The sequence below is a fragment of the Eretmochelys imbricata genome, chromosome 2 (assembly GCF_965152235.1).
Source record: "Eretmochelys imbricata isolate rEreImb1 chromosome 2, rEreImb1.hap1, whole genome shotgun sequence".
NCBI classification, from domain to species: Eukaryota; Metazoa; Chordata; order Testudines; family Cheloniidae; genus Eretmochelys; species Eretmochelys imbricata.
In genome coordinates, this window is record NC_135573.1 from 159734713 (window position 1) to 159754166 (window position 19454).

Here is a 19454-nt window from a genome sequence, read left to right on the forward strand (position 1 = left end):
GCTATCAGGTTGGTTTGACACAATTTGTTCTTGACAAATCTATGCTGATGGTTGCTTATCACCTTATTATCTTCTAGATGTTTGCAAATAGATTGTTTGATTATTTGCTCCATTATCTTTCTGGGATAGTTTACAGAAATTAAGATGTCTGGCCTGTAACTCTCCAGGTTGTCCTTATTTCCCTTTTTATAGATGGGCACTATATTTTCCTTTTTCCAGCCTTCTGGAGTCTCTCCTGTATTCCATGACTTTTCAAAGATAGTCGCTAATGGCTCAGAAATTTCCTCAGTCAGCTCCTTGAGTATTCTAGGATGCATTTCATTAGGCCCTGGTGACTTGAAGACATCTAACTTGTCTAAGTAATTTTTAACTTGTTCTTTCCCTATTTTAGCCTCTGATCCTACCTCATTTTCACTGGCATTCGCTATGTTAGACATCCAATCATCACCAACCTTCTTGGTGAAAACCAAAACAAAGAAGTCATTAAGCATCTCTGCCATTTCCACATTTTCTGTTATTGTGTCCCGTCCCATCCCGCCCCCCTGTCCCACCCCCTCATTAAGTAACGGGCCTACCTTGTCCTAGGTCTTCCTCTTGCTTCTAATGTATTTGTAGAATATTTTTTTGTTACCCTTTATGTCTCTAACTAGTTTGATCTCCTTTTGTGCCTTGGCCTTCCTAATTTTGTCCCTACATACTTGTGTTATTTGTTTATGTTCATCCTTCGTAATTTGATCTAGTTTCCACTTTTTGTAGGACTCTTTATTTTTTCTTTCTTTTTTAGAGCTTTGAAGATCTCCTGGGTGGGTGGTCTCTTGCCAGGGTGGTCTCTTGCCATACTTTCTTGCTTTCCTATGCTTCTTCCTCTGGATATACCTTTCACAGAGCTCAGAGACTCTTTAGGATGCATGTGAACAAGCAGGAGAAATCTTCTGGGGCAGGGTCCTACAGGATGACTACCTACATATTCTGATTTACCCACCCTTCTGGTTCTTTTTCCAGGATGTTCCCTGCTATTAGGACAGATCTACCAAGTGAGCTGCCTTTTTGCAGAAGTTCTAGAAAGGGTCTCTTCATCTGCTAGACACCTGGCACTTCATCCATTTCTCTGGCTGACATTTTTCCCAACAGTAAAAATGTCAACATTATTAATCTCCACTTAGATCTTCAGTCCAACAATAATGAATACATTTATGAGCAACCAAAAAACACATCCTTGTGCTGCATGTGCCAGATTGCCCCATATTCATCACACTTCCTAATTAAAACATCTCAGGTAGAGATTTAACACAGAATTTCAAACCAATTAACAACTGGTCCCAAATAAAATCCTGCTTCAGAGCACCCATAAGGTTTAGAAGAGTTCAGAACCAGATCATGCCCATCTCTAAGTACAGGCCTACCCTACAGCAGCACAGCTACGGTGTACTGCTACAGTGTAGATGCTTCCTTTTTCGACAGAAGATGTTTTTCCGTCAATGTTGTTAATCCACCTCTCTGAGAGATGGTAGCTCAACAGTCCATCCACCAAGCCATGAACCTAGCCACTTCTACGTGGGGATTGGGTCAACCTAACTACGGCACTACCGGCATGAAATTTTTCAGAGCCCTGAGCCACCTAGCTACGTGGATCTAATTTTTAGTAGTAGACCAGTCCTAAAGCAAGTAGACAAATTGGTACATACATCAATTCAAAAATGCCTAATAGTAATACATTACCATTCCCACTCTCAATGCATCCAATGTGCAGTTCCAATATACATTTCAGGTCTGACTCTCCACTGCCTTGTACCCAGTGTATTCATTTTACTGGAGCAAAGTAAGCGCTGAGTGGGTGTAAACTGCTACCATTCTGATCTGGGAGTGCTTTACACCCACTTTGCAATTAGTTTAAACATATGTAAATGACTACAGAAGATGCAAGGGAGAAGAAAATCAGACCTTTAGACAATATGGGCTCTGTCCCAACTAGAAATTAGCGCCTCGGATGGGAATGTATATGTTTTGTATAAAAAATATCATTTTGCAGGAGACGATCTGGTTAAACTTTTATGTCTTAGTAACTGAACAAAGATGTCATTTTTTTCCTTCTTCTAAATTATGATTTGGAAACAAGTGCTGATTTCTCTTCAGACCTATTTCTGGATTAAATTACATTAAATGAGATTAAGCATGCATCTTTGGCAGTCGCAACATTTCACAATCAAAAGCTGGGTGACCAAAGGAGCTAACTTACTTTCTCTCCAATTTCATGCAATAAATCAGTGAATTAATTTACCAGCTGATTTGGAGAAGAGTGTCACAAAGTCAGCTTTATAACCAGCCATCAGTAGTGTGCAGTGAAATTCTTGTGATGAGCAAATCCATCTGACAAACCTACTCCAGAAACACTATGCTCTGAAGTTTGGTCACAGTCTAAAAACTGAGTAGAAATCCAGACTGCCATTCTTCCAAGAGAATAAACACTGTTGTGACGAGGCTTCTTGAACTGGGTGGGTTTTTCCATCCTGTTCATACGAAATTATAAAAATGTCAAGATTAATGGCGCAGTCTGACAACTTCTGCTCATGTGAGTAATTCTGTTGACTGTAATGGAACAACTCATATGAGTAAGGACTGCTTGTTTGAGTTATGCGTCCTATGATTTAAGGTGAGATTTTTAAAGGAGCCAATAGAAGTGGGTGCCTTCCATTTTTAGTGATTTAAAATAATGCAAACCCATATGGTATCTATAAATCTTAACTACTACATATTTCAAATCTGCTTACAATAGTATTATTGCTGTCAAGCATATCAATAGCACTAGAATATGGAGGATGATTTATATTCGGATTATACATTATTATTGTTGTAGTTATTATTCATGAATCCCTCTAACTTAGATGCTCCAGACACTAAATAGTTAAAGTACAGTAGTAATATAGGGTTGCCAACGCTCCAGGATTGTCCTGGAGTCTCCAGAAATTAAAGATTAATCTTTAATGAAAGATTATGTCATGCGATGAAAGCTCCAGGAATATGTCCAACCAAAATTCACAACCCTAGCAGGAAACAACAAATAAAGCAGTATTTAAAAAAAAATGCTCACATATCAAAGCAAAATGGCATCATTAAAAGGAAGGAGGAGTAGGAGCACTGACTGTGGTTAAAACAGAAATTACCTCTGAAAAAGAAGAATAAAGTTTTAACTGTGTGATCTTAGTAAAAAATAGATGTCTGTTTCCTAGCTAGTTCACCTATCCCTGTTAAAGCACAAAGGCCCCAGCCTTGCAAGGCAATGAGCGTCCTCTGCTCTCATTAAGTTCAAGAGGGATATGAGGGTACTCACTCCCATCCAGGAAATGCCTGGCATCCTGGCACATTCAGGCTCATAGTAAACTGCTTCAGAAATGGGACTGAATACTAAGGGTTAGCTGATACAAAGGACTCCAGGTCTTCGTAGTGTCTTAATTACCATGTACATTCAGTATAGAATCAATAAAAATGCTGTAAGGTCTATTAGATAGCATTTAAATTGTAAAAAATCAAGTTTATAAAAGACAAAGTCACCCTAGTTCTAAATATCAGACCCAGGAAAGCACCAAAACTGATGATCTGAGTACCTAAACCTGTGTACCTGCCATTAGCACTTTTTCACGCTTCCATGCCCTTACTGATGAACATATCCCTGGCTCCTAAATGGCAACCTGTGTTGTTACATGCTGAGCTGCAAACACTCTGCTGCACTTTGCAACCCATAGGTCTATACTTCTTATTGCTCCTTATGGCAGTTTTCAAAATGTGTATTATTGAAGACTTTTTTCATCGAAACAGACTCTAACAGATGGTTTATATTCTGTTTGTTTTGCTGTATGCTAACACCACAGAAAGAGATGAAATTAACTCCTTAAGTAACATATTTCCAGGGTGAAGCTGAGCAACAGGATCTAACAGCATATGTCCAAGTGAAAATCAAGTATTTGTCCAAAGAACGTAGGTTGAGTCCTGCAATCTTTAGAGAGACAGGGTAGGTGAGGTAATATTATTTTTACCAACTGTCTAATCACACAAACACCCTTGCCCGCCCTCTACCCTGCCCCTCCCTGGGGCCCCGCCCCTTCTCCGAGGGTCCACCCCCACTCACTCCATCCACCCTCCCTCCATCACTCACCCTTCCCCACCCTCACTCACTTTCACCAGGCTGGGGCAGGGGATTGGGGTACAGGAGGAAGTGTGGGCTCTGGGCTTGGGGGTGGGGCCCAGGGGTTCAGAGTGTGGTGGGGGCTCCAGGCTGAGCCTAGGGCAGAGGGTTCAGGGTGTGGACTCTGCAAGGCAGTTTGGGTGTGGGAGATGGCTCAGGGCTGGGGCTGGGGGTTGGGATGCAGGAGGGGGTGAGGGGTGTGGCCTCTGGGAGGGAGTTTGGGTGTAGGAGGGAGCTCAGGGCTGGGGCAGAGGGTTGGGGTGCAGGGGGGGTGAGGGGTGTAGGCTCTGGCCAGGCGGCGCTTACCTCGGGTGGCTCCTGGGAAACGGCCAGCATGTGCAGCTCCTAGGCTCAGGGGCAACCAGGCAGCTCTGCATGCTGCCTCTGCCCACAGGCACTGCCCCCGCCCCCAAGCACTGCCCCCACAGACTCCATTGGCTGTAGTTCCCAGCCAATGGGAACTGCGGAGTCAGTTCTCGGGTGGGGACAGCACACGGAGACCCTGTGGCTACCCCTGTGCCTAGAAGCCAGACATGTAGGTTGCTTCCAGGAGCTGCATGGAGCCACGGCAGTTAGGGAGCTTGCCTTAGCCCCACTGCACTGCCAGTTTTTAGCAGCCTAAAATCTCCTAGATCAGCTTCAGTAGCCTGTGGGAGATTGAGCCTGATTCTGGGAGACTCCCGGGCAATCCAGGAGAGTTGGCAACTCTAGGTAATATCTTTTATTGGACCAACTTCTGTTGGTGAGAGACACAAGCTTTCAAGTTTACGCAGAGCTCTTCTTCAGTTCTATGTAATCTCAAAAGCTTGTCTCTCCCACCAACAGAAGTTGATCCAGTAAAAGATATTACCTCCCACACCTGGTCTCTAATATCCCGGGACTGACACTGCTACAGTAGCATTGCATCCTGCAATCTTTATTCATTCAAGTAGTGAAATTGATGGCAATGGGGAGCACTTCATATTAGTAAGTGTTACTTGCAGGATTCCCATGTGAGTTTATGCTTTTCATGGATTGGTAATGAAGCTCTCTAGAGTTCATACAAAAGGTTATGCTTAACTGGTCTTTCTCTTATTCAAATAATTCTCTCTCTTCCTTTAATTTGGTCTCTTTTTTTCTCTGCCAATAATCCTTGCACTGGTCTAATCTAAAAATGAACATAAACCGATCATATAAAAGTGTTATTTGAGAACGGTTTTGTCTTACGTTGCAGTGTTTTTCTCTGGAATTCTGACACTTGCTTATATGGAACAAAAGTCCAGGTTTTGCATTAATGAATAATGATGATTTATCTGACAAGAACAAAACAAAAGGAGAAGAAGAAAGAGAGAATCTATTTGCAAAACATTTCCTGAAGTCAGGGCATGGCAACTCCGTCTTTAAACATCCTGTAATTTTAAAAGCAAGGCTGTTCAAACAAAGTGAAAGGGGTTATTATTTGAGAAAGATTATAAATTTTGGATTAAGGCTTTTAATATAGTGAACAAACCAAACTAAATGCTGAACAACTTCAGCAGTGAAATAACTGTCATGATTTTTGCCCTTCTTGTCATCATTAACTGAATGATAGTTCCACCCACAAGTCACTAGAACCATGACAAACCCTGTAATGTCAGGGTGACAACTTTTCTCATCCAAATGAGAAAATAACGCAAGAAAATGTCACGGTTCCCAGATAGACGCCTTCTGACAAAACAAAGTTAAATGACACCACAACAGTTTTTCTCAGCAGATGCCTTTTACTGTAGCTTTGATTCTTAGAAACATGCTTGTAATACTGCACGGATACACTAACCATAAATAGAGACCTTGGGTCTGATTCTCCATTGCACTTGCTAATCAGGATCTGTGTCGTGCTTTTGATTGTGTTTACATTAGAGAACTGAACCATTCATAATTGAAGCAAGAGGACAGAACCAGTTGAAGCATGAACATGCTGATTTACTTTCTGCAATGCTGCAGTTTCGGCCTGTGCCATAATATTGTTTTTCTAATGTGTTTCAATTGCAATGGTCTCTGGTAACTTACTGCACAAAAGCAGTGGGTTCTGGAAAACTTCAAAAGAACCCTAATGCACAGTCAGGAAGCAGTGGGAGGACCACCTCACTGTTTTCATTGTGACCTGTTTTAGTGCAGTCTACACTGGCACTGAGGACCTGATCCTGCAAGTACTCACACTGATGGGAATAACTTCATTCCTGTGAGGAGTCCCATTGAAGGCAATAGGAATACAGACATGAGTACATTTAAGCACATACACAAGAGTTTGCAGGATTGGGAGCTAAGACCATGAGCCTGCAATGAGCTCCTTGAGAACAGATCCCTGCACCTCGGTGTGCAGGGATTCACCCATTCAGAGCTCATTGAGAAGTTTGCAACCATGATTGCAACTCTCCATCCTTTTTTAAGTAAAAATATAATGCTTTTAATGAGTGCTTCTATCAAGGACACATGCTTAACCAGGACAGACAAGAGGATACAGCGCCTGCAGTCTTTTCCAATTACTAAGAGTACAGTAAATTGAAGGATATATATTTTATTTCTAATAATGCAGCTCCTCTGGTAATTAATGAGATAATATACGTAGGTATAATTATTCAATAGTTACATCATGATAGCTCCCAGAGGCCTCAATCAGGACTGGGGTCCCATTGCTGTACCAACATAAGGATAGACATGATTAGTACACTGCATAACAATATCCTGGCTGTGTACATACATCACTTTTGCCTGCATTTTCTTTGACTCTTTTCTATCTATGATATTTTTGGTGTTTTAGGGCCTGGATAACAGGATCCGCTAGCGCCCATGCGGAATCTCACTGAGGTCAACCTCTGCCATTTCTAGCGTTGATCTACAATCAGTGGGTCTTAGGTTCCTATGTTACTTAGGTGGTTTTGAAAAGTGTACTCCTTGTCTTAATGTTAGTGATACAGAGACACTCATACTCGTGTACGTTGGTCGAAATTGAAGAGTACACCCTGGATCAAATATGTCACCCCCAAATAATAAATATAAACAGAGACAAACAATTTTTGCCCTTGTAAATGCAACAAAGCATGTGAGTTCACCTTCTATGCACTGAAATTGAATGCACGGTTAGTTTTATGGTTATTCTTTGTGTCCTGGGTAATAAATTGTGATTTTGAGACCAGGACCATTAATTTAAAACAACTCTTAGTTATTTTAACAGACAATTTAAGGAGCCAGGTTTTTCACTGTTTTGAGTTTTGGGTAAATACAGCTGTGCCAAGTGGGTGTAGAACCATTCCCAGTTGTCGCTTGATTGTGTTTTACACTCGCTGCACACTCACTTTACGCAGGTGTCTTACATTTATATTTCCATTTGTTTCCCAAGCATTCTTGTGTAAAACCCCTTGTACCCACACATAAAAGTGCTCCAGATGCTTTGTGTGCACCAAATACTGTTAGGATTGCTTTCATTAGGTCTAAAGATTGACACAGACTAAATAATTCCTGCACTGGGTTGAAATGTAGGGCTTGATCCTGCAAGGTGCTAAGCAAAGGAGTATTGGAGACAGTGGAGGTTGAGATTGCTCAGCAACTCACACAATCAAGCTCCACAAGAACTTACTTTTATTGTGTATTAAATGGGTAAACTGAAGAGAGGTTGAGTTATATGGCCAAGATCATGCAGGCAGGAATGTGCAAAGTCAGGAATAAAACTTAAGCCAGTCCCTTAATTTATCTGCTCCATACATACTTCCTCTATTACAGAGCCTATATAAATAAGGCTATTATACTACATTGCACTGCACATGGGAGGTGTGATTGCAGCAAGTAAAGACTTTCATGTAAGGCAGTGAAGCCACAGTAGCACAGGCGGCAGTGTTGAGCTAACCCATCTGCCCAGGACCCTGGGTCCCATACTCCAGCAATAATCGCATATACCATATTATCCTTACAGCCCTTGTTATCTCTTGTTAAAATCCATTTACTTGGAGAGTTTGCGGAGCCATAATGTTTCTCAAACGGTCTTTCTTCTTTATGCTTTCCTAGGAGTCCTGGGAGTCCCTAAAAGTATATCCCTCCTCTCCTGCCACAGATCTCTTCATTCTGTGACATTCTTTCTGTTGTACAGACAGACATGATCTCCCATCTCCCCTGCACACTCACATGTTCATTCTCTCTCTCTCTCTCTCTCTCATATTCACATAATTTATTCATCCCAATGATTCATCCATTAATTATTGTATTTGTGTCCATTAATTATTCAGGTTTTTTTTTCTTTAACTGGCAGTTTTAGAGATATTCAGAGATGTAAAAGTATAACATTAGGGTCAGCATAGTTGGTGAACAAAGTGTTCATGTGTGGAACATTCAAAGAGGTCTCTCTCTTCCTATCCTTCCAGACTAGTGTCTTCCCTGTCACATGCTATTGCTTACTTATGGCCTCATCCATCAAGCCTGCAGAAATCTCAAGTGTGCAGAAATCTCACTGGTTTCAATAATTTCCTGCACTGACAGTATCCCTTATTCTATGGAGTATGTAGCTTTGCAAAGGAAAGATGTTGTCGTTGTTATTATTTGGATTGTGGCAGTACATAGAAATCCCAGGTATGGACCAGGTTGTGCTAGATCAGGGGTTCTCAAACTGGGGGTCACAAGTTGGCATAGGACTGACAGCCTGAGCCCCTCTTAAATTAAATTTAAATTAAATCCCCCCCTTTTAATTTAAAACGGGGGAGGTGGTCACACTCAGAGACTTGTTGTGTGAAAGGAGTTGCCCTTTCAAAACAAAAAGTTAGAGAATCACTGGGCTAGATACTGCAGATTTAACTGAAGAGCAGCTCCCAACCCCCCACCTCCAAGCAAAGCAGTTGCTGTTTTATTTCCATTCAGATGCAGAATGTTACAGTGTAAAGCACTGACCCTGGAAGCACTTACACATGTACTTAACTTTAAGCATGTGATTAGCCTAGCTGATTTCAATGGGCTTCTCCACGTGTTGTTTAAAATTAAGCATTTGCAGGATTATGGCTTATTTGTCTGTATTTCTTCCGTCTTTGTTTTAATAATAAAGCTGAAAAATACCTGTTTTCCTCATAGTGTATGTGAAAATATAACAGCTCCAACAACCAAACTGTTAATAATTTAGCGAAATAACTTACTTCAAGCAGCCTTTATGTAAACTGAGTATATTTAATATTATCTCTTTCATTCTTTTGTTATTTGTGCTGCTGAATCTGTAAGGTGGACAAGATTGCCAGTCTCTACAACATACATATTCGTACAGGATGTTTCTGTAACACTGGCGCCTGCCAGCAGCATTTGAGGCTCAGCAATGAGGATGTCAAAAGGAACCTTCAGGTCAGGATCAAATCCTGTTGAGGCCAAGTAAAATCACTTGAATGATTGAATAATGAGAGGGTTGAAGGGAAGAATAAAAACTGAGTATTGTTAAACGTGGGTTTAAAGCATGTATATACCTCATGTATCACGGGGCATGGGTTTTAGATTTGGGAGGGAGACAATTTATATAATGGTGACAGGTTTGTATTGTTCTCCATTAGACTTCAGTTTAACACACTACTACTGAAGGTACCTTCATTTAATAGCACCTGTTTCATTCAAGCTGGTTGAAAATTTTTTGACTGTCAAAAAATGTGGTTTAGTTGAAATCAAAATGTTTCATGGGATTTTGATTTTGATGGGGAAAAAGTCAAAACTTTTGAAAATGTTTCATTCTAATGGTTTCATTTTGATCCATTTCATTTTGACTTTAATATTTTATTAAACATTAAAATATTAATTGTAATATTATATACAATATATACCATGTACTGTTAAAGTTGAAAATAAATTAATCCAAATGACACTATCAGAACAAAATGTTTCAGTGCTATTGAAACAAAAGCCTTCTGAATTTTTGTTTCACTGGAATGAATTTTCGACCTTTTTTTCTGATTCAGAATGGAAAAAAATGAAATCTCAGAATTTTCCACACAATGGAAATTCTAGTTCCTGACCAGTTCTCGTGATCATCTTGTGTTTATTATATTATTATTAAAGTGTCTTAGTTGTGCTTCTCAATTTTCAAGAAATAAAGACTGAGGGTATGTCTACACTGCCCACGTTACAGTGCGGCTGCAGCTGCACTGTGACATGGGCAGTGTAGACTCCCCTTATCACTGGGGGAGAGCTCTTCCAGCAATAAAAAACAAAAAACACCCCAAATGAATGGTGGTCTATACTGGTGCTTTTCAGCACTAAATTTTTTGTCGCTAAGGGGGGTGTTTTTTCACACCCCTAAACAACTAATCTTTTAGCACTGAAAGTGGCAGTGTAAACACAGCCTTAGGCCAAGTCTACACTATTGACCTATATCAGTATAACTGTTGCTTAGGGGTGTGAAAAATCCACATCCCTGAGTGGTATAGTTTTACCAACCTAATCCCCTGTGTAGACAGCATTGTGTCGCCAGGAGAGCATCTCCTGTCAACATATCTATCGCATTTCAGGGAGGTGGATTAACTAAACCGCTGGGAGAAGCTCTTAATTTAGGAGCGGTTTAATTTAAGCCCTACAGTGGTGCAGCATTTTAAGTGTACACCTGCCCTTAGTCTTTCCCCATTGGATGCATAGTCTAAAAGAGACCAAAATTAGATGGGGAAAAACAATAAGAAAGTACTCTAACATTGAGAGACCAATGACAGTTTAAAAAGACATGTGCATATGACATGTCTACAGAGATTAGAGATACGTTAGATAGGGAGCAACTTAAACTTTAAGTTGCCAAAGTATGAACAAACTTCAACTTGCTAGCTGCACTCTTGTGAGCTATTTTCTGCTGATTGTCATTCAAAAGATTTGGGTAAGTATGCAGCATATGTTACAAAAAACCATGAGGGACTTCACAGTTGTAAACATGTCATCGTTTGATATTACAATGAATTAGCAGGGAACAAGCCCAAAAGCTTATTAAAGACATTTTTCAAAAGATAAAAAACTTATGACAGTATTGATATGGTAGTTCTTCGTAATTACATTCAGACATCTAGATACAAGCTGCAAATACATAGATGCTGCAATTAGATGTAGGACCCTATGTAAATCATGATTTCATGGCAGGCATGGAAATAGTGAAAGTGCCACCAAAGCTCCTGTTATGTGATATGGGGACACAGTTTAAAGATCTTTCAAAGGTGTTCTACCATTAAACTTCATGAAAACTGGTCATCTAATATGGTTAGTATTTTATAGATTGCCATATATACTACAAGTGAAACATTTTTGGAAGAAATAATCTAAGCAAAAGGCAAGATTCAGACTTCAGTCACACCAATGTGAATCCACGGTAACTTCGTCCATTTAAATTGTGGTTCTCTAGATTTGTAACTGAAGGTTGTAATGTGACCCAAATGAACTATTTTCCCCCATAGGCATTCACATTATTTAATTTTGACTGAACATTAAACAATAAATCAGTGGGATTAAACCAGATTGTTCAAACTAAAAGCTCTCACCATCTTGTTCTTTCTCACACACCTCTGGAGTCTTCTACTGTGTTTTGCATGTTGCTCATATGATGTTAAATACAGCCCAGCAATTTCATAGCAATGCTGATGTCTGAGCTCTGGAAAAACATGGTATGGGTTGATCATGCTTGTGTTTGTCTACAAACAAGGTTCTTACCTATATGGTATTTGGGGACATATCAGTACCTTAGTTAGATGAACGGATAGATATTATGTGTAGCAAATGAGACAGATGAAAAGATTTTCTCCATTTTCCCAATCTATTCATGTATTCATTATGCTGTTTTTGGAACGGATTTTCTGTTTGAAGTTAGCAAAATGAAGTATAAAGTTGTAAAACAAGAAGGGAAAAAATGAAAAGTTTGTTCTAATAGCTCATTGCTTTTCCTTTTATTTCAATCTAGGCTGGCCATGTCTGTGGAGATGACATAGATATAATTGATGGACGTCCCACTGGGTCCATGAGAATATCATTTGGCTATATGTCTACTTTTGAAGATGCACAAACCTTTCTAAAGTTCATCATAGCATCCAGGCTATCTGAATCAGAATTCAAGTTTCCCTCCCAAACCACCACAAGAGAGACTATTACACAGTCAGTCAAATCTCCAATACAGAATGACCATTCTGCCAACAACAATGCAAAGAAATTCTCTCTGAAAACTATTGTCTCAGACATGGGACACTGGAATAATTCATCTGCAGCATTGAAGACACCTGAGACTAGCACGGCTGTTGCTTCTGAGAGTGCTATACCAGTATACAGAAGTGGAAGCAAGCCAATCACTGTCACCAACGTTTACCTCTACCCAATCAAATCTTGTTCTGCATTTGAGGTACAGTAACTCGTCAATTAATGTCCTCCCACTTAACGTTGTTTCAAAGTTACGTCGCTGCTCAATTAGGGAACATGCTCATTTGAAGTTGTGCAATGCTCCCTAATAACGTCGTTTGGGTGCCTGCTCTGTACACTGCATGTAAGATTTTGTGGAAGAGCAGCCACTTTACAAGGGAGCATTGCACAAGTTCCTCTTCTCCGCCTCCTCCCCCTCCCTCGCAGTGCTTCCCCCACCACCAAACAGCTGTTTGGCAGCGCTTAGGACTTTCTGGGGGTGGGGAAGGAGCGGGGATGCGGCGTGCTCCAGAGAGGAGGTGGGAAGAGGTGGGCCTGGAGTGGAGCATGGATGGGAAGAGGTGGGCCTAGAGCATCCCCCAGCAAAGTCGGCGCCTGTTCTTCTCTGGGTAAGCTGCCACTGCTGCTGCGAAGGTGCTTCTTAGCGTCCTTGCCTGCAGTAGGCTGTGCCTATGTGGGGTAAGCCAGGAGCACTTCCCAACCACAGTACAGTACAGTATATAATGCCTTTTGTCTGCCCCAGAAAATTTCCTTGGAACATAACCCCCTGCATTTACATTAAATCTTATGAGAAAATTGGATTCGTTTAACATCGTTTCACTTAAAGTTGCATTTTTCAGGAACATAACTACAACGTTAAGTGAGGAGTTACTGTATATATTTTAAATGAATTTTAGAGATTCGTTTGAGCCATCCCCCATTTTTTCCCCCATAGCTTCTCAGGAATATTCTGTGTTAAGTATAAGGCAATAGCAGGTGAGTATTAATCTTATTTCAAGAAGCAGTGCTCACTTTCTCAAAATTATACTGTAAATTTCCTGAACACTTGGATATTTAGTTTTTGAGGGAAATTCAATTAGACTGAAGTCATGGAATGCAAATTTATTAAATTTTCCTAACCTCCCCCCTCCAGAAAATCGTCATGTAATATGTATCCAAATGAATAGTTTGGATTCCGAAAAACTTGAATAAATTGTAGTCAAGTAATTAGTATGCTTATATTAAATGGCACGTGATGGACTGCAAGCATTGATGGGTGTGCAGCAATTGAGAAATAACTTGATTAACATGTTATAATTGAGAAGAAGCTAATTTACATTACAAAGAAATGTTATCATTAAAAATGCATTTGCAACAGAAATATGACATTTAAGTGTTGCAGCCCTATTTGAAAGTTCACTCTTTGAAGATTTTAATTGCTTTTTTGCCAAGTTAATAATATGGTCACCTTAGCTGCGACTTTTTTTTTTTTTAAATAATGCATGATGAAATAGGTGTATGCGCTGCACATTGACCTAGAATCTGACTTTGCTTCACACTGTGCTGTGGAGCAATTTAATGAATGTCAATAATGGTATAACTTTCCTTATGGAAACTTACCAGTGTGGGTCACTATCTCACATCTGAGTGAAAATTGGGGTCAAGCTTGGTGACAAATCACCTGTGTTTAAAATATAGCCTCTCAAATGATACGATAATCATATTTTTAAAATATGAGGGAGTTTAAAACAAAATATAATGAAGTATGATCATGGAAGTCAATTTTTATATAAACATATAAAATGTCTTGGTTTTGTGTATGATGAACACTGCCATTAATTCAGAGGCACAGCCTTGGAAAATACAAAAACAAACTTTAATTACCTGTCTACAAAAGCCAAGTACACCCTGCATTTTATAAAAGAATGTTTTAACCTTAATTCAACTGCTGCAGTTTTTTGAATTGTATTATAAAAGCTCACTCCTGCCAAATGTTTTACTGCTGCCTAGACGTCCATACACCAGGCAGGCATGCATAGGGTTAAACTGTGGCTTTAGGCCGTAGGCTGCTGTCAGGAGAGTTGTGCCACACAATAAGTCTCTGCTAGAGGATTTGGATGCTGTGTATCCAGGCACAGGCAGGATGTATCTTGGAGTGAAAGGGTGCATTATGCATTTTTCCCACACAAGCAGGGCCAGATATCTTCCCTCCAAGCCCACTTTGGGGAGGCTAGCATCACAGCGGTGCTAAACTCACTCAAACCTTGCACTCCCCTGAAGAACCGCTATGTGATTGTGCCTGGCTCAGGCCTCCAGGGTTCTTTGCACTCTCACGATACCCGGCCTTCCCCATGGACCCCTGTGGTGCAGCACCTACTGTATATGCTTATAGACTAATCATATCTAAGTTAGCTGAGAAATTGCAGGTAGATTATGAAATTTTGTTAGCCTTGCCATAGAATCATAGGGTTAGAAGGGACCGCAAAGCTCATCTAGTCTAACCCCCTGCCAAAATGCAGGATTTGTTGTGTCTAAACCATCCAAGACAGATGGCCATCCAGCCTCCCAGGTTTATAGTCAGCTTTTAATAGTACTAGAAATGTAATTTATAGTTGTTTAGTATTTGACACTTGCACTGAAGCGGTGGATAGAGGCTCAATCAGCATCAGGTTCAGTGTGCTGAGCACTGTACAAATACAAATAGACGCAGGCCTAGATCCTCTGAGGTATTTAGGCATCTGCCTCCCATTTAAATACATTTGAGAATCTGAGCAATAAGGTGGATACACAATTAAGTATATACATGCTTTATGTGCATTAGATATTGGAGTTTATATATATCTAAGTTTCAGCTATCCTCACCTGTTTCTCAAACTAGCCAGCATTAATTGGTCCATTTCTTATACATGTCAGAGCAGAGATGGGGTCTGAGGAGGGACTGGTAGAAAGAGAGTAAAATGGCCTTGCTGATCAGTTCAGGAAGGACGTTTTATGCATAAAGAACAGCATGGAAGCAGGCCTGGATGGGAGGGTCAAGAGTTGAGAAGACCCCAGATTATGGGTTCCAGCCATGTGGAGAATGGAGGTCATATCAAGAGTGACAGAGAACAGAGGAAAGGGTTTGGAAGCAAAGACTAGGAGTTTAGTGTTGGTTGTGTTAATTTTAAGTTGGTGATGAGACCGCCAGGAGGAGAAGTTAGAGAGGCAGGAAGAGATGTGGAATGGGAAGAAGCTAAGCAGGTCAGGAAGGGTTCTTTCCTTTCATTATTCTCATCATTCACACCTGTCTTCACAGAGCTCTTGCTTCAAAACTCTTAGAGACAGAACTAGACTTGTCACTCACCACTTGATGTGTAGGTCTGCCCTATGAAAAATCACTCAATCAAATTTTCTGCCTGCAAAAGCAGTAAAAATAGCAACCCCCAGCTCACCATTTGTAAAAAGCCATAAAGGCTTACTGTCCTCATTTTATTACCAGTCCAGCTGAGGGTAAAATCTAAAAGCTATTGTTTATTTTGACATGGTATTTTTCAAGTCAGATGAGCTTTCTTTGGTTATCAATATTTCATGGAAGTCACTTAAATCCATTCTAAATCCAGTTACTGCTTGGCCTCTTTTCAATGGCTAGGAGTAGGACTGCAAGATGGAGCAGATACCTCCACACCCCATCTCATTGCTAATTGCAGAGTGAGTCACTCTCCCTAAGACTGTAGGGATATGTCTACACTGCAATTAGACATCTGCGACTGGCCAGTGCCAGCTGATATGGGCTCACGAGGCTCAGGCTAAGGGGCTGTTTAACTGTGGTGTAGATGCTTGGGCTGGAGCCTGAGCACTGGTACCCTCCTGCCTCACAATGTCCCAGAGCCTGGGTTCCATCCAGCCTGAGCTCAGATCTCCACACCTCAATTTAACAGCCCTTTGGCCCAAGCCCCATGAACCCAAGTCTGCTGGCACAGGGCAGTCGTGCGTTCTTAATTACAGGGTAGTGTGACAAAGTTCCTCCTCTGCCTTGGTGGGTCCTGCGCTTATTGGCGGATTTTCTCGCCTCAGAAGTTCACGGCAGCCCTCAGTTTGGCCACTTTCATGGCTCAAATCTGCTGTTCACTCAATTAGCCTCATCACTGGGCAGCATGGGGAAAGGAGGAAGAACAATCCCCGCAGTCTCTGCTGATCCATCTAGTGGATCGGGGAACAGGCCAGAGACCTTCCCCTCTGGTGGAACCCACAGTCCAGTTCAACTCCTCCGGTATCAGGTAGGGAGTTGGAGGGATGGGGGGAACCCAGGCCCGCCCTCTACTCCGGGTTCCAGCCCAGGGCCCTGTGGATTGCAGCTGTCTACAGTGGCTCCTGTAACTGCTGCGTGACAGCTACAAGTCCCTGGGCTAATTCCCCATGGCCTCCTCCCAACACCTTCTTTATTCTCATCACAGGACCTTCCTCCTGATGTCTGATAATGCTTGTACTTCTCAGTCTTCCAGTAGTACGCCTTCTCACTCTCAGCTTCTTGCGCCTCTTGCTCCCAGCTCCTTGCACGCACCACAAACTGAAGTGAGCTTCTTTTTTTAAACCCAGGTGCCCTGATTAGCCTGCCTTAATTGAGTCTAGCAGCTTCTTGATTGGCTGCAGGAGTTCTAATCAGCCTGTCTGCCTTAATTGTTTCCAGAAAGTTCCTGATTGTTCTGGAACCTTTCCTGTTACCTTACCAAGGGAAAAGGGACCTACTTAACCTGGGGCTAATATATCTGCCTTCTATCACTCTTCTGTAGCCATCTGGCCTGACCCTGTCACAGTAGACATACCCTAAGTGTCACTATTGTAACTTCAGCCTTCCTCATTTTGAAAGATGAAAGGCTCAGATGCTAGACACATTGGTGTTTGAAGTGAAACATTCTAGAACTACCTTCCCAAAAAGGAATGGAGAAGGAATGAAATTTTGAAAACTAAATATGGCCTTTCAGATTGTCACAGGAATTCGATCATTCTGCATCTCTGTCATTTGTCACAAAAAAGTTAGCTTATACAGAAAATCACAGACTTTGCCAGTCTCCAGATATAGTGATCCTAGTAGTAGGGACTGTTTCAGTTAATGTTGCTGAACAATATCTGTTCTAATACCAGCCTTCACAAAGCTCATAACTTTCTGAAACGTTTGTCGTTTTGATTGAAATTGTCTATGCTTAGTCACTGGTTACAAGGTTCTATTTCTTTAGAATTTCAGTTCCATTTCAATTTTTAAAAGTAAAATCCCTTTGGTCATTTTTATCGGGGGATAAAAAAGTTATCGGGGGATAAAAAAGTTTTTACCACTTACAATTTGGATTCTACTTTTTGATGGTGGTGGAACATCTCTAAACGGACTAAACTATTAGGGCTTTAAATTTTATACTGCAGTAAGTGCATTCTTGCCTTTTGCCTCCATACAGGAGATCAAGATCAGGTTTGTTACTTCAATGCAGGCTTGAATCCCATGCTTTTAAGATTGAAAACTTGGCATGGAGAGTATATAGGTCTGAATGCGAGAACATGTTCTGTTGCATTTCAGAAAGAAAGAAAGAAAGAAAGAAAGAAAGAAATGCCAGACTGTGCATGTGCAGAAGAAAGTTCTGTTAAACTGTTTGTGCTTTGGCAAAACTGCCATTGACACTGGGTGCAGGATTGGGTCATCAAAAGATAAAGTTGGTGAATATGTGTATTACTTGGCCTTTTTTCAATGACTAGGAGTAGAACTGCAAGATGCAGCAGGTACCTCCATACCCCATCTCATGACTAATTAAAAATCGCTGTTTGACCTCCTCTCTAGTGAAAAGTCTGTTAATATAACCCACTAATTCTAAAACTTCACTCCTCCTGTGTCTAGCTGCCCTAGCACATAAGGCACGGGATGCCAAGAGAAAATGAGACTGCAGGGGATGAAAATTAAGGTGGGGATCTGGAACTAAGAGGGGGATAGTTAGTTTCTACTCCATATATCTTATAAAATGTGTTTGACAAGGATAATTTGTCGACTGCCCAGTCCTGCTCCATGCATGTGTTACCAAATGCACAGAAAGCAGAGGACCCAGATGGAAAAGGACGTTTTATGGACTTTTGGGGAGGAAGCTCTACTTTCATGTCCTTTCAGTTTTTATTTCAGGCAAGTGTGGGGGGGGACAATCAAACCAGAGATGAAGAAATTCTCACCCTCACCCACCTTCTTTTAATATACACAAGATTGTTTAAAGTATGCATTTTTAAACATGAACATTTCATGTCCATTAATTTTGTATTGTTACATAATGCACCATGCTCAATGAAAAAAGGTTAAGACTTTAAACATTAATAACTTTATTATTCTTACCACAGATTCTAAACTATAAAAATTACATGGCATCACCCAAGACTATATAAATAGTTTTCATTGAAAATACAACATATACTTTTAGTTATCAGTGGACAACAATATATACAGGTGTGTGAACGTGAACTTTTCTTACACTTGTATAATTTAAAACTTGCTCAGTTAATTCTCTTCATATGTTCCAAACTGTAATACCCACTCTATTGTAATTAGAAAAAAAAATCAAGTCAAAAAGCATTTTAAAAAAGAATTCTAAAAAGATGAAAACAGGGGTTTCTAATGGAAAATCTGAATTGAAGCATCACTAAGCACTGTGCTCTGCTTACTTTTCTGGCTAAATTTTGTTTGATTTGCACAGAACTCTTTTTAGCTAAAAGCAGGTAGGCCAATCGGTGGACCAATAACGTGAATTGACTTTATTATGCAATGGTCTGGCTCATGACTGGTGGAGAAGAAGATTAGCCAGTGTGGGAAATAGGAAGAATTTGGTCTTTCTGTTGGTCTCCTGCCCTTCTTGCAACGGGCAATCAAGGAATGGATTGTCAAGCTCTGATCCTCCTGAGTTTCAGGCCTAGATACATAGGTGAATGGAGGCGTTTCATATTCACCTGAGCATCTCCAGACATCATATGCTGAAAAGTTAACTATGTCATTTACTGATGCTCTGCCCAAGAGGTGGGGCATGCAATTAGCTTATATTATTGCAACTTTATTATCTGGGATCCTGGTAGTATAAAGATGATAGGAGTTCTGATGTAGAGAGAAAAGGAAGCACTTGGCAAATGTCAGTGACATAAGTGGAGGGGCCTTATTACTGGGCAC

The 19454-nt window shown here is 40.7% G+C and overlaps 1 protein-coding gene across 5 annotated transcripts in view; it reads left to right on the forward strand.

The window, feature by feature from the left end:
• MOCOS (molybdenum cofactor sulfurase) overlaps positions 1-19454 on the forward strand; it is a 432667-nt gene that overhangs the window by 321434 nt on the left and 91779 nt on the right. For all 5 annotated transcript variants that reach the window (XR_013345256.1, XM_077810912.1, XM_077810911.1 and 2 more), the window contains 2 exons: positions 9395-9511; positions 12084-12515. Coding sequence is in view for 4 of the 5 variants with exons in the window: in XM_077810912.1 (XP_077667038.1) it covers positions 9395-9511; positions 12084-12515 (549 nt within the window). In the remaining variant the exon portion in view is untranslated. The remainder of the gene's footprint in view (positions 1-9394; positions 9512-12083; positions 12516-19454) is intronic.